The 15,564-nt window shown below is 36.0% G+C and overlaps 1 protein-coding gene across 9 annotated transcripts in view; it reads right to left on the bottom strand.

Annotated features, from left to right (window-relative positions):
- POU6F2 (POU class 6 homeobox 2) overlaps positions 1–15,564 on the bottom strand; it is a 354,832-nt gene that overhangs the window by 56,989 nt on the left and 282,279 nt on the right. For all 9 annotated transcript variants that reach the window (XM_017820432.1, XM_017820438.1, XM_017820448.1 and 6 more), the window contains one exon: positions 2,566–2,712. In XM_017820432.1, the coding sequence (XP_017675921.1) occupies positions 2,566–2,712 (147 nt within the window). The remainder of the gene's footprint in view (positions 1–2,565; positions 2,713–15,564) is intronic.

Below are 15,564 nucleotides of genomic sequence, written 5' to 3'. Positions count from 1 at the left end.
GTCTCCAGGGATTACTGATCACCATATATTTAGCCAGACAGATGGACTTTTACAAGCCCTGAATTTCTGTAACAGAAGTAGCATATAATTACAAAGATTACACGTAGAAACATCCAGCTTCTTATTTTCAGGAGTGAATTTTGGGTGTCACACTTGTGATTCTTCGAAAGGGTCAATTTTTAAAGGACAGATTCTTAACATATGATGCAAATCTGGCTCTTTAATGACTCCAAGGAGATTATTCAGTAATGGAGTGTTCCAAATTACTATTCAGTTAAGCTTCCAAATTTGAAGAAACCCTTTCAGTTCTTGATTAAGTCCTATAATTTTATTAATTTGAAGGAATGTAATTTAATTTATGGAATGTAGTTTAATTATACTTTATAGTCCTGTTTTAAGACAGATAGCCTGAGAATTGGGCTCTAAGTAATATGAGTTTATGCTGAATATTATAAAAATGGATGTTATATTACACACTATTATCAATGTCTATCTATATTGTGGCAAGGTCTGAAGTACTGATTATAAAACAAGGAATATTGTAAAAAGAAGTAACAAAAAGACAACCTTTACTTAAAGGAGCTAAACAAACAATTAGATGCTGTAATTTTATCCAGGAATATAGAAGATTCTTCCTTTCTTTTCCCTTTCTCTGTAACCTGTGGAATTATTGGACTTTACATTATGTCTGGAATAAACAAGACTTAGCCTGAGGGAATCGATAGTTTCGTTCAGTGATATCTTCACAGTAGTATTTTTTTTAAACATACAATGAATGGCCACGCATTGCCTATGTTTTCTGTGGAGAACATGTAAAGGAAAAACTATAAAAAAACTAGTCTGTGATTTTATCTTCAACTCTTACAGTGAACATCTTTGGTGTCAAGTGCCTCATGTGAGTGGCGACTGGGAACCATTTCTAGAGCACAGACAGAAACAAGCAGGCTTCTATGTTGGAGCTGATCTAACTGTGAGTTATGGGTATTATAACCAACTTTTATTCCAAACCAATACCCCATCCCTCCAGAAATCTTAATAGGCTTTTGAGAGCCTCCATTTAAAGCTGGCTGCATAAAATGATCCTTTGATGAAAAGGGATTGAAACAAGGGTTAAAGTAGACATTGAAAGGTTATTGTAGAGGGCACATTGTTCATACAATCCTCCTTTAATATGTGTGGTGTGCACCTGCGATAAGATGATTCATTAGATAAGGCCTCACTTTGACAAGCTCCATCGTTCAACCCTCGGGGTAGTGATGGAACAATTCTGCACCCACCCAGTAAATATAAAAAGGTCAGCATTTTTTTTTCCTGGGACTTGGATGGTGATAGTGAAGCTCAGGAAGCATCTTTGTTTATGTGCTATGTTAAAAAAAAAGGGGGGTTTCCTATAAATTGTTGACTTCTATTTTTTAATGGGCCAAAATAAAAAACATCACTCCTGTTCCAATTAACTAACATGGTGACAGAAAATTATCAAGAAAAAAGCTGCTCTTAATTTTTTTCTCCCCGCTAGTAAACAGTAAAAGTAGAAACTAAACTTTAGATTCACATATCATCCAAGTTGCATCATTTCAATAAATATCTTCCAGGACCTAACATCCACATAAACACTGTGGATATCACTGTATGCCCAATTTGTAGCATTTAGAATAATGACATTCAAATTACTCAGTTACCAGGTACAGTCATAAGTTATATTGACAGATTTGTTGCAGTGAAACAAGTAATTGTGTTAATTTTAGTCCTAGTAAATGCAATAAAGAATGACAGTGGTCACAGTCTGAAAGCCACTTAAGCATGCTGCATCAAAGCAATTATTTATATATATATGGATTCAGACGCATATCTTTCTGCATCATACTAAGACTGAAATCTAAATACTTTGAACAAATAAACAGTTCCAAAATACAGATAGTGCACGATCCCTCTCTTAGACACACTAACACTTCAACATTATTCAATTTTCCTGTTTGGAAAATTTTCTTTTAACCAAAAAACTCTCCCAAATTTGCATTTACAGGCTGGCAGATTCATTACAAATTGCTTAACATAGGATAATAAGCAAATGAGAAAGCCAGCTAAATCCATCCCAATACTTCATTACAATTTATGTTCCTTTACTTAGAACATTTAATACCTTTTTAGAAATGAAGTAATACAGAAATGATACAGGAATGCAAAATTGTGTAGCACAGTACCACTTTGATACAGTTGTCTGTTATTAGGCATATATAAGTGGAAGAAGACAGCTGGTATGTTTGTTAAGAATCAGAGGATTGCTGGACTTTTAAAAATACCACAGTATTGCACTATTGTGATCTTTTCAAAGGGTTGAATTGAAATGAAACAAACCCTAAGCCTTTTCTAGCTTGAAAACACCTTCTAACAGTTCCTAACTTCCTTCCAGTTCTCAGATTTTCCATTTCTTACCTTGTCTGGCAAATCAATATTTATTTATCTTCAATATGTGCACTTTTAAATTGCTGTCATACGATGGAACTCATTTTTGTCCCAAGATCAGCCTGCCATCAGAATTCACTGTTTGCTCCATCTTCCACTCACCTGTCCTTGTGCATTAGTGACGAGTTGACCTGTGACCCCCTGAAGACTGGAGAGGGCATTGCCAAAGGCCTGGGAGCTTGCTATTGAGCCCATGGCTGCTGCTGCTGCAGCGGCTGCTGCTTGACTTGCTAGTGGATTATTAACCAGCTGAAAAAAAAAAAAAGATCATGATAAAACCCACAATAAACAAAGAAACAAGAGTGCTAACTGGATAACATAAGAGGGATTGCACAATCACTTTTAAATTATTTTAATGTTTTTTTCCCACTTAAATGTGCATAAAAACCTGTCATCTCTGAGAACTTGCGTAGTTCTGAGAGGATCTTATTTCTGGGGCTTTGACAATAAATAGTTTTTATAAAAGCAGAGAAAATTCCATGTTAATGTTGAAGAATAAAATTCTCTTTTTTAACCCAAATTCTCTTTTTCTTTTTTTTTTTTTTAATTAAGTTATACTTGATGTATTTCTTTAGGTTCAATGTGCTAATGCCACAAGTGTAGCAGCCTAATATTGATGTAAACAGCAATCGGTGAGAAATTAACATTTGATTTGAGTGGGAGTGGAATATTTACTTGGGCATATTCAGAACAGAGACTATTTTACTAATAACCCCAGAAACAAGAAAAATCTGCAAATCCTTTTAATTTTTTTCATTAAAGAATTGGTCTCAACAGCTAGATACATCACAGTAGAAGACTCAACCCTATGATTAAGTTCAGTAGAAATCAACAAAAAATTCAAAATTCATTTGCAAAATACAACACTAAGCAACTTACTGCTTTTCAACTGTGAATGATGAATTTTAGGACCCATAAATTTTCAGGAAATAAGTTGTACTTCCTGCTTTAGTCAATTCTACCTGTGTACTCCATAGAAAGCATAGAGCACAGTCATGGCTTTCACCTTAGGAGACTATTGGAATCCCATAGGAGGGAACACTCCTATCAACATTTGTGTTTATCAAACATACAAAATGTGCATTTTTCTGCCAGAAACAAAATATCCTCTGGGATATGGCTTTTCTACTGGATTATTGTGAAGTTTCTATTTTCTTATCCTCTTCTGAGAATGGACAAAGTTTGAACCAAGCATAGAGGGATGACAGTAAAAAAGAATAAAAATGTTAGGAACCATCATCACTAGGACAGCTGTCTTGAGAATAATCAAACTAACTGAGTTCAAGAGCCTGAAAATATATTTTAGAGTGCATTTGCCTCCTAAGAGTCACGGCACTATAGTAGAACTTGCAAAATGCACATTAGCAGGATACAGCAGCCAGAAATTTGAGGGAGAAAACTAGGGACATTTTTTCCTAAACTGAGATGAAAATGCTGGAGCTCACTCAGAAAAGCTTAAGGTCTGAGCTGAAATGAGTAGTAGTTTTAAGCCCTTAGATGATGAGTAAATTATCAATCCTGTAGAACCAGAGAGTCATAGACACCAATAAGGGATGTACTTCACAGATAGGCTCCCCTTCAAAATAGGTTATAAAAAATTTATCAGTGATTAGTAGATGTTTTAAGCATGTTACAGATATGAGTAGTGTGTATGTTATAGATGTTTAGAAGCTCATCAATAGAATATGTCAGATATGGTTATAATCTATGCTTATAAGAAACCCACTTGTCTGTTGGAAATTGCAAGATCTACAATTGATTGGTCATACATTAAAACATCTATTAATCATTCATTAGCCCTTCATAAAGTATTTATAAATGGAATCTTGATATAAAGTGTTGCTTAAAGGGGTGCCTTGAGCATATCCAATCCCTCTAGAAATTGTAAAGTAAATAACTAAATAAAGATTAGTAGCACTGCCAGACAGAAAAGATGACATTATTTGGAGGAAATATTTTGATTTGGAAAAAATTGATATATGAATCTTTAAAAGCAGTCTGCAGCATCCCATGGCAAGAAAATCAAGCAGGAATAAAATCCAAAGGTGGAAAACTGCAATGAGTGCTTGATTAGCAGTCCTGATGAGCTGTGAAGAGAGCTGAGACCAGCACAATGACCAAGGCAAAGCTCAGTCCCTGGATGCAGACATCAAGCAAGTCCACTGACTGCCCAAGGTGTGAGCTCAAACATAGCTGCACCCACTCCTCAGTGATTTGGGTGGTGGTGCCTGAGCACAGCAGTGTAATGTCAGATATCAATATAGATAAACTTGCAGGTTTTCTGCTCAAAACAATGACATTTCTTTATTGTCCAGATCAGGAGCTGGTAAACTCTAACTTTTTCCACAACACTTCATGGGCAGTACTGGGCCTTGAAGTAATTCCCTTATAGCTGTAAATACTTGGAGAAGATAGGGTCAGCAGCAAAAGCGTAAGACTCAGAAAAGGCCTTCTACAATCTTGTTAATAACCCACAGATTACTGCACCTCTGATCCTACAGTATCTGACTGCAGGTATAAATGATAATCTTTGGACAGTTACCTGACAAACAACACTGGCTGCTATATTCAGGGCTTCAGTGGCATATGGGAACAACCATCCACAGCTGGGAACAACTTGAGGAACATAAATAAGCTTGTGAAGCTGGAAACTACAAAGGGTTAAAACCTTCTAAAAATCAGACTATCATCTTCTAGAATCTCTTTTCCATTTTTCTTGCTCCAGTTTTCAAAAAATGTACATTTTCAAATACAACAATAAAATTAATTTACAACAAACCCTGGAGACACTCAGAATTGCTTTTAGTTGCATCACAGAGATAAGCTACTTATTAAAAATGATGGCAGAGGCTGTGATATGCATAGGTACCCTGCATAGTACCGTGTTCCAGGAAAAAGCACCATGAATGTGCCAACTTACAGGGTAGGACACTTCCAAGTGCATATAAAACCATTCCTATCTATTAATAAGTCTGATTAATAAATAGAACATGTATTTTTCTTTGACTGCTTTGGGAAGCTGTTGACTGCAAGTTATGCTCTGTTAAACTGACCCCTTTTACATTGTATGAAAACTGGGGATGGAGAAACATCTTATTTCATTATGCCTGGATGCCAAGGTAACACATAGAATCTTCTTTTTGTTTTAAAAATAAAATCTCTGACTTGAGAGGTTTATGCTATTTCTCAGTGCAGGTTGGATCCCTAAGAATATTTATTAGAAATATATTATGAAAAATCCCACAAAGGCTCTACCCATTTTGTTTCTGTGTTTAAATAGTGATTTAGTTTGGAAGGCTGAAACATTTCAAGCTGTCAATTCCATTGCCCAAATTTCTGCTCACACTCAAAACACCAGCCATAACTGTAGGTAATAGCGATCTTAGTTTAAAGTGGCAGGCCAGCCCTCTTAAGGATGCCTCCGCTAATGACATGATTATATCAGGAAGCAAACTTTATGCAAAAGAATCTTCTAATAACTGAGCAGGTTTAATGTTTAATACACTTTTCTGAATTCCCAAAGCTGAACTTTGAAAGTAAAGCATATGAAAATTGTTCTGCAGTAACTCAATAGAAGCAGAAGACATTCCAGTGCAGGAAATAAAACTCACACAAACAAAACTAACCTGGGAAATGATGGGGGATGAAAGAGGCACTACTTACAAGATCCTAAAACTGTGCCATGTGACGTGAGTGTTTCCATGGTTAAGAGATTGTCTTCAAAAATAATTTCAAGGAAAGTGTGATAGACTCAATGCTGCAAGCAGCTTTCTTGAGAGGCACAAATACTTTCTCTTTTGTAAGAATACCATCTTCCTCTTTGTCTCCGAATCTAACTTAGTATTTTATTGAACTTGCTGTGAGAAACTGATTTCCAGACCAGAGGAGACAAAATTCAGTAGGATATGCCTTTTAGAGAAAAAAGTAAAATTACTGTGTAGGTTATCAAATCTGATCTTGTATTCAACAGTACATGAATGCTTGATCAAAGAGCCAGCTTTACTCATTACGATAATGCTCATTCTACAAATATACAGAAAAAACCAAACAGTTTTACTGATGAAAAGCCAAGCCATTTCAGGATGCCAGAGCATCATATGAAAAAATGGGCCTATAACCTGAAAGGTAAAGTCACTTGAGACAGTGCCAGGATCTTGTGCGTTTTCTAAAGGACTTGTAGAGCAGTGAAGACACATCATCTGAATGCAGCAATGGAGAATGAAAGGACATACTGTGAAGTAACAGCAAGCATAACTTCATTTTACAAAATAGTACTGGTGTTTTTCAGGGAGAATGTTTAAAAAATCACATTTCTGGATATCTTCTAGAGATTAGGTTAGTGTAGAAAAGTAGTATATTTGGTTAGGGACCAAGAGATCCTCAGTCTCATGTTTTCTGACTATCCTTTCTGTAGAAAGCATCACACTACTTGATAAGCTACTAAGATTGTTTGCTTAAACCAATGCTTTTCAAGGGAAAACAGAAATATCTCTAAAACTTGAGAAGAATTCAGCAATGGCTCGCAGTAGAAGCACATGACATTTTTCTTTTCTATCCCTAATAAGTGAAAATTGATTACAGAAATGGAATTTTTTTATCAGCATGGCATTTGCTTTTGTAGGAATTTTTAACCAAGAATCTATGAATTTTCTCAGAGTTTAAATTATGAGAGAATTACACATTAAAATATAGTTGAGTTTGTTCCCATTTTTAACTCATTGGCTCTTGAGACAGATTCTGTGTAGTAGTCACCTGGCCTTAAGGAAGAAAGACTGTTTCAAACTGAGCACAGGCTCCTGAGGATATTCTGATACCTTCTTTTTTACTGTGATCAGCATTATCATCTGAAGTGGGTGTAGACAGAAAGGTTTTGGTACTGGGAGAGCTGCAGAGTAGGAGAATAAAAAGCCCAGAGTGAACATGACAAAGGAAACACCAAGATCAAAGAAAGGAGAATGAGGAGGAGGTGCTCCACTGCACAGAAGATACCCCCATTGCAGCCCTCAAAGGACAAATGGATATTTCCCGATGAGAATTGTGATCTGTGGAGATCCCATGCAGAAGCAGGGGAAAAACATGAAGAGAAAGGAGAAGGAGGGGGGAACTATTGTTAACTGACCACAACTCCCCATGTCCCCTGCACCACTGGGGTGTAGGAGCAAAGCAGTGAAGTTAAGTCTGGGAGAGTGTGGAGAAAAATTGTTTTAATATTTGTCTTAGTTTCTCACTAACTGAATCTATTTTAATTGTCAATAAATTAAAGCTAATTATCCCCAAGTTGAGTCTATTTTGCCCGCAACACTGATTGGTAAGCCGTCAGTCTTGACCCATGAGCTTTCTCATCCTATTTTCTCTGCCGTCCCACTGAGGCAGTGGCTGGGTAGGCATTTCGCTGTGGGCCAAAGCTAACCCACCACACCAATGCATTATAGTAGTGTAAACTGTGTCTAGCAACAACAATACTCAAGGGTTTTCAATACCTTGATGACAGAGAAGCGAAGCATTCCCACTTAGATACGCATATGCTTGGTTTCTAAACATGAATGAATTGAGGCAGAAGGTGCAGTTTCACTGGAAGTCCAGAATAACTATTCTGGGAAATTCTTTACACAGTATTAATGCTTATATTCTTAATTGTTTTCAATTTGCCTGCATACCTTGTACTAGCTGATACCTCCCTGAACCTACATTAAGTCTCACAGTCCCTGAAGGAATTTTAAAAAAGGCACTAGAAAGACTACTTCAACTTAATCCCATGAAAGCACCTAGATATCACAGCAATAAGTACCAAATAAATATTTGTAATAATCAGTAAGAAGATCACTACTTAGCATTTATATAGAATTTTGCAGCCAAATTTTTCAATTCTGGGAGCCTGAGCTCTGTCAATTTAATTTATTTTTAGGGTCTTAAATAAAAATAAGTCAAATTTTCAAAAACCCTGTGAACATGCAGATCCCAAGAAAGCCAAGAGTGAATACACAGGTAACATAAAACAAAAGAAGTTTATTTCATCCAAAGAGATGCTATGAGCAAACATTTTGGAAACCCTGTATATGTTACTTATCAGTTAGATTTTTTGTTGTTTTTTTTTCTGTTGACCTTCTCCTCCCTCCTTTTTTGTATATGTAATAGGATAATTACAACATTTAACTTTTATAAATGAACATCAGGGTAAAATGTCTAATAAAATGGCTGTCATTGGGCCTAATCATGCATAACTCTTTGAAAACATGCCCGGCAGGCAAATCCTAAATTATAAAAAAAATTAAATCTGTCAACACTTGGTTTTTTACACTGCTGTGATATGATCAACCTACAAAATATACAATGTAATTATATATCCAGAACCATTTAACACTGTCTGGTTATTTCAAAACTGCACAGGTCTATATTTGAAAATGGTTGTAGATAGACAGAGTTTTAAATAGGTTGCTTAGACAGACATTTTAGTATATGCACATACATCAGAAATTTATGTGCAGAATACCATGTAGAGACAAGGGTATTGGAATATTCAAAAGCACCAACTTGATAGAGACACTTAAAATATCTGGTTCTGACAGATACTTAGTCTGCTCATTATATACATTTATTGTGGTTGAGCTATTTGCTGTCTAAATCCATGCTGAATTTTCTATCAGAAATAAGTACTAATAGTGGTATCACTGATGCGACATGACTTGATTCAATGCAAAGTGACATGACCTGAGGTGATTGGAAATACACAGTGCTCATGTAAGCCTTGATATGACATGGATAGAGGAGGTTGCACAAAATTTCTCACAATATCTTTGTAAACAAGGTGCTGCTGGTCAGATTAGAACCAGTCTGAAAAACTACAATAACAATTTACAAAATAAAAATAATAGCACCATTGCAAAGCAAATAAAGAGCAGATATCATTCCCAGGTCCCTTGGACCAAACTACTGGAGACATGAAAAATGAAGATCATATTAAAGCACAGGCAAAGAGCAAGTGGAAACCACCCTAGCCATTCCATTTCTGCTCTATTAGTGACAGATAGAAAAGAGAGGAAAGGAAACTAGAAGAAAGGGATCCTTCTTGGGTCTAATCCTACAAGATAAACTAAATTGAAGGTGTCAGCATATCTGAGGCTGAGTCTCACATGTTTACCGAAAAGAAGTGTGAATATTTTTAAATATATCTAATACAATTAAGTATAAATAACCAGAAAATGTAGCTGACTGACTCCTTTAGCAGCAGGTCAGTACATACAGACTGCCGACAAACTCTTGTCCTGTAGTTCCCGGCTGTCCACATTTGTAACTTACAATTTCGAAATGTTCCAGATCCACTTAAGCTGACACACACTGAACCAGATTTTAGTTCAACAGAGGCATCTTATTTTTGTCTGATTAGTTACTTTTATATTTATGTAGACTTTAAAATATCTATTTTCATACATGACACAAATATACTGTAAACAAATATGTGACTTCATGAAATTTTGTATCTCTAATAATCATAAATTGTATTGGTATTCATAAAAAAGGAAAAAGTACGGAAAAAAGTATCTGAATTCTCTAATTTTTTTAAGTTGTTCCCCTGTGTGGCAAGAATGAAAGCAAAGAGCATCTTCAAACTTTCTGAGAGGGGCTGCAACTCAGCTCATTTCATGTTGATTAGTTCCTTGGTTCCTGTGTTTGTCTATTTTAGAATGATTTATCTGACTTCTGAAAGATACTTTTCCCACAAGAAAAATGGTTACTTCAGGGCTCCCTTGCTGCTAAAAGAATGAACTCTTATCAAAAGGAAATTGCCATCTGTCTTCCCGGATAAAAGCCCAGCACTTGGGTCTCAGTGATCTAGCCTCTGTAGAAATTGTGTCAACTATGAGACACATCAAATTAATCTCCTTAATCTAAAACGTTTATTTGCCTTTAATTTGAATTTGTGAATATCATGTGCACATGTAAATATGACTATTTGCATATACAAATGTTAAAAATGCAATGTGAGGTCACACCATGTTAATATGATGCTTCATGTTGAGTATTTGAGAAAATATTTCTGGAAGTCTTGTTTTACAGTACAATATGCAATCTTAGTATACATGCCTGGAACCATTTATTCAAATATTCCTATTAAAAATCGAACTTTTAGGTGCAGAGCTTCTCTTTTGCCCTTTGAAGAATAAATCCTACTTAATACTTAGGGACACGTTGCTAACTGAGAACATATATAAGGCTTCTTGAAAAATTCTAGGTCAGCTGTTCTGCAAAGATCCTCATTTTTGAAACTGGAAATACATCTGAATACTTATTTGATTTGTAATGTAATAGCATCACCGAATAGTTTTGTTTTCATGTAAGCTAAGTGCTTACATTGAAGTCTCATTGAGGTGAATGAACAAGAGATTAGTGAATAAGATCAGATCTAAAACTGGAACTAGATAGAATATTTTTCTTTTCACTGGTCTTAGCTCCAAATTGGACCTGATCTGATACAAAGTTGAAGAATAATGCGGATGGCTCCTGAATACAGTGGAAAGATTGCTGTCAAAGCTACAGGTCAGTCCAAAGTCCAATTCTGGCTCTGAATACAGGTATCAAGGAAGCTGGAAGCATTTAATTCTCTGTGGTTACATCAGTTCACCCCAGAGTCAAAATGACATAAACACCCTAATTGATACCATGTGTTTGAGAAGTTCTCACTCGATTTTCCAGGTTTTGTGGAGAACACATGAGATATCAAACCAGTTGAGAAACTGATTTTTAATTAGACATTTGAGTTTTGATGAAATCTCAGTATATAAAGTGAGATTTGAGAAGTGTGAATAAGGTTGAAGGAAACATTTAGTTTGAAAACCTTGAAGTCAAAGCCACGTTTCCAATAAAAGAGATATAAGAAGCGAGTGATATCCACAGAAACAAGTAAGCTGAGTCAAAGTCTATGAAAGGGAAGAAAGTATGCAAAAAAGAATGTTGGGGGTCCCCAAGCAGGATACTTTTAACATTTTTCTTGGGGCACTCAGTACAGCTCTGAGCATGCAGTGGTGGAATGTGAACGTGACTTTGTTCAACTTGTTTTCTCTCTGTGTCTCAGCGGCAAGGTTACTGCTGCTACTCTTTTTCTAAAGAGAAAGCAGTGAATGCCTATGAGTCTCTGCATCAGCACTATGTGAGCATATTGCCTCTCAGATGGTAGCAACCCTCTGTCACATTCATCTTTGGATGGCTTACTTTGATTGTAAACATGCAGTAAAACACTAGCTAACACAAGACTGACTACAGCACTTTAAAACCACTGTTTATACATACATACACCCACTGTTGTCCTTTTTCACCAACAGTCCTGCTCTGTAGACAAAGTTACATATAAACTTGTAACAATTGTGTATTTAACGTGCCGAAAATTGTGGCCTCAATGCAGCTCTTACAGAAGGGGAAAGGCAGAAGGGCTAACATGAAGGTACATATATAACATTTCCACAGAGAACTCTGTCTTCTCCCAGACACTTCCATCTCATTTGGTGTCAGCAAGAAACCTGCTCCCAAAATGAGCTGAGTCCTGCCCCAGAAGCAGCACTACCAGATACCTGCAGTGTGGGGCAGGGCTGCACTCAGCATCAACTGATTTAATTTTGTTAATGTTCTTCCAAGATGTATACAGAACATTTTAAATTTACTGATTTCCTTGAAAGCTTTTTTTAATATTTTTTTTCGTTTGTTTGATTTGTTTTTTTCCTGTTTCATAATCCATGTCCCACCTTTCCTGTGACTCCTCCCTGAGTTTTTCTTTTTTGGGGTGGGTATAATTTTTTTTTCTGTGAGAGACCCTTCTTCTGCTTTCACCTATTTGACTCCTTTCCTCTGATCCCTTATCTCCCGTCTCAACCACTTGGCTCATGTCACTCTGAATCCGATCACGATAGGTTTCCATATGGGAGTTCACACAGAGCTGCAAAGGCAGTAAATCTACTGTCTGTAATGCTGCCATATTAATTCCTAATCAATTTCAAAGCTGTATTTGAAACCCATATATTTCAGTTCAGCAAAATCAAAATAATGTCAAGTTGCCAACAGCAAATGAAACTTGAAAATATAATTAAAAACATATAGGCTAGGATGTATTGTTTCTGAGGTCTTTGCAATTGTCACTGTGCTAGGCACTATAAATTGATGGCAAGAGGGTATATGAAACTGAGATCCTCTTATAACAAAAGCATAGCTCCATATTGCTTCAGGTAACAGAAGAACTCTCAGCTGAATGTGAGTGATGACTGCAAGAATAAACTGTATAATTTCTTTCTTTTTTTTGCTGCAAGGATCAATTCCAAATTTGCTAAAATCTGATGCTGAAATCCTGCAAAGACTGCTTAGTTACCTTGCGTGCAATCCTAATGCATATGGATAAATTTGAGAGTTTGTGTAATGTGTTCCTGTGACTGTGATTTTTCTATTTCAGAGATAAAGATGCAGTGTGATCTTATACTGATCATTACACGTCATTACAGAAGATGATATACAAATATTAATTTCTTCTTATGGTGATATTACTGTATTTTAAACAAAAGACATGACAAAGTCTAGCTCCTGTCATCCTCCTCTTTTTTTTTTCATATGGAGGCAGAATGTCAGAAATAATGCCTAGGTTATTACTCTGTATCTGCTACTGACTGAATGCATAGCCTGAGGAAAGTCTAATTACCATTTACAATAAATAATTTCCTCCATATTTATTATCAATGGAAATCTACTCATAGACATTTAGTCAAGGAATTCTGCTATACGAGCAAAAATATGTACTATCTTTCAACAGCAGCTCAGCTTACAACCTGAATGTCTGTAGCTTTTTCATTAAATTCATTATTGCTTTATTGTGCCTAAACTCTTGTTCTTCCATAAGGCACTGTCAATAGACAGACAGATGAATTTCTTCATGTTCTAAGTATTTTCTACTTTTATCTGTTGACCAGATTCACAAAATATTTATGGACCCTGGAGCAATTTTTGCGCTTTACAAAACAAGGGAATATTTTTTTTGGTGCTAAAAACAACAAGTTCCAAGTTCTTTGTCTGATTCTGATTTCTCTCCACCAGAATATAAATCTGATCTAATTTTAATGAGGTCAGCAGAGTTGCAATTTGTTAAAACAGAGAAACTACTGTTCAGAATCAATCCCTTCAATTTCTTATAGGCTTCAAATCTGCAATAAGGAGGAAGAAGGAGGAATGATTCTGTCATTTGAAATACTAAAATTAGCTAATTGCTCTGATATTTTATTAAAATCAATTAGTCTTACCAAAGGCCAGTGTTTTTTTACTATGTTTGGATATCTTTTTTTTTACATTTATGCCTCTGTAAAGTAGAGAAGCTACTCGTTGAAGTCAGAAGAAAAACATTTACACCTACAGCTGTGAAACTAATGGATTTTTCTGTTTGCAGACTGAAAAATTTCCCTGAAACACCTTACCCCCTTAAGAAAAAATGAAAAAACCCCAAACAATAACAAAACATGGTTCAGGGACACCTGGAGTGGAAAAAAAAATAAATTTTAGGTCACCCAAAACATTTAGTTCAGACTAAAATGGTTTCTTGAAAGGAAATGTAAAATGTATCACCCTTTTATAAATTGAGTGGAAATACTTGACTTCAAAAAATTATTCTTACATGACTTTTCTTAATCGCATCCATTTTTGTTGGGAGGAACATATCTATTCACCTAACTATTTGTCCTAAATATACAAGGAAAGGGCGAAGTATGCAGACCTCTTTGCAGTCACTGGTACTGATCAGTGCTACTGGCAATTGTGTCACTAAAAGGGCCAAGGGTCAGAAATATTTTTGCAGGCAACCTAGTCAAACAATGTTGCTGTTCTAAGGTACCTCCAACATGTCAGAAACTGTGATGAACCCAGCCCAAGTGCAGTTAAGGCAGGACTCTTTCACTATGTCTACCACATTCTTAAGACTTTTACATGCAATAAAATACTACTTCTGAAATATGAGGTATGTGCTGTTTGCTTTCCAAACGTAAAGCTGAATATATCCCCTTGAAAAAGAAATTTCATAGAGGGCACTCACACGTTAGAACCATGCCAGGAGAAGAAAGATGAGGAGAAAAGGAATGGCCTAGTTCTAAGTATGGATTAACTGAACACATAATGAGCGTGCAGTTATTCTGTGTTGAATTGTGTCATCTTTCAACAATGGCAACCAGCAGGCAGGTAACAATCCTCCTAGATTCACCTCAAAGAGACAGATAAGGACCCTGACCTGCAGAAGACCTGGTGATCATCAGCCAGCTAGAAGAGACAAACAAGATCAACAGTCTAAACTAAACCAGAAATTGTTACCTTTGCATGGGTTGAGGAACCAGTGTTTTGGCTGTAGCTGCAAGAAAGCAATCTGAGTGTGTTGAAGGAGAAATTCCTTCCTTACTTCTCAAGACTATAAACCTGCTGAGCATTGCAGGTTGTAAGATATCTGAACCAAGATCTTCAGGGTGTGAGGGACAAGGGTCCATTTGTTAAGTTCCTCAAGGTTTTTCTGGCATTTCCACTGGTGAATTCCACACTAAAGGATAACAGAAGGCTTCTTTTCCTCACTGGTCTTACATAGACCTAAATTTATGTAGATTTACCTGATATACTGCTAGAACTCCAAAATATTTCCTTTGATTTCAATAAAATTACACTACTTATTTAAAGCAATGTCCGTGAAATGAGATCTCTCTCTTTGTTCCTAATATTCATCCAAAAATAACGTGCATCTTAAGAGTCATCAGTGCAATAGGTGGAATCTCACAGAGGTCAGCGTAATTGCACCAGTTTAGGTCAAGGCAGAATTTAGTGCATTGATGCTGGCTTGTGAAAAATAAATCAGAAACTTGATGGATATTAAAACCAGTGTTAAAACAGGGTGTTTTATACAGTAATTATAAGGTTTTTTCTCAGTAATTCAATCTACCAAGGGTGAAAATATATCTTTTATTGCTGCCAATGATGGTAATAATTCTCTCTGCCATCTGTAAAAGCAACAATAGCTTTTCATTGATTTTGCTTAAAAGGAAAGTTCAGGGTTAGAAAATTAGTGTTTCATGTGGAAACAAGAAAAACTTTCCAAAGTATATG

The sequence above is a fragment of the Lepidothrix coronata genome, unplaced genomic scaffold, assembly GCF_001604755.1.
Source record: "Lepidothrix coronata isolate B3197 unplaced genomic scaffold, Lepidothrix_coronata-1.0 Scaffold3, whole genome shotgun sequence".
NCBI lineage: Eukaryota > Metazoa > Chordata > Aves > Passeriformes > Pipridae > Lepidothrix > Lepidothrix coronata.
The sequence above is the reverse complement of the archived record's forward strand: the minus strand, read 5'-3'. Positions and strand labels throughout refer to the sequence as shown.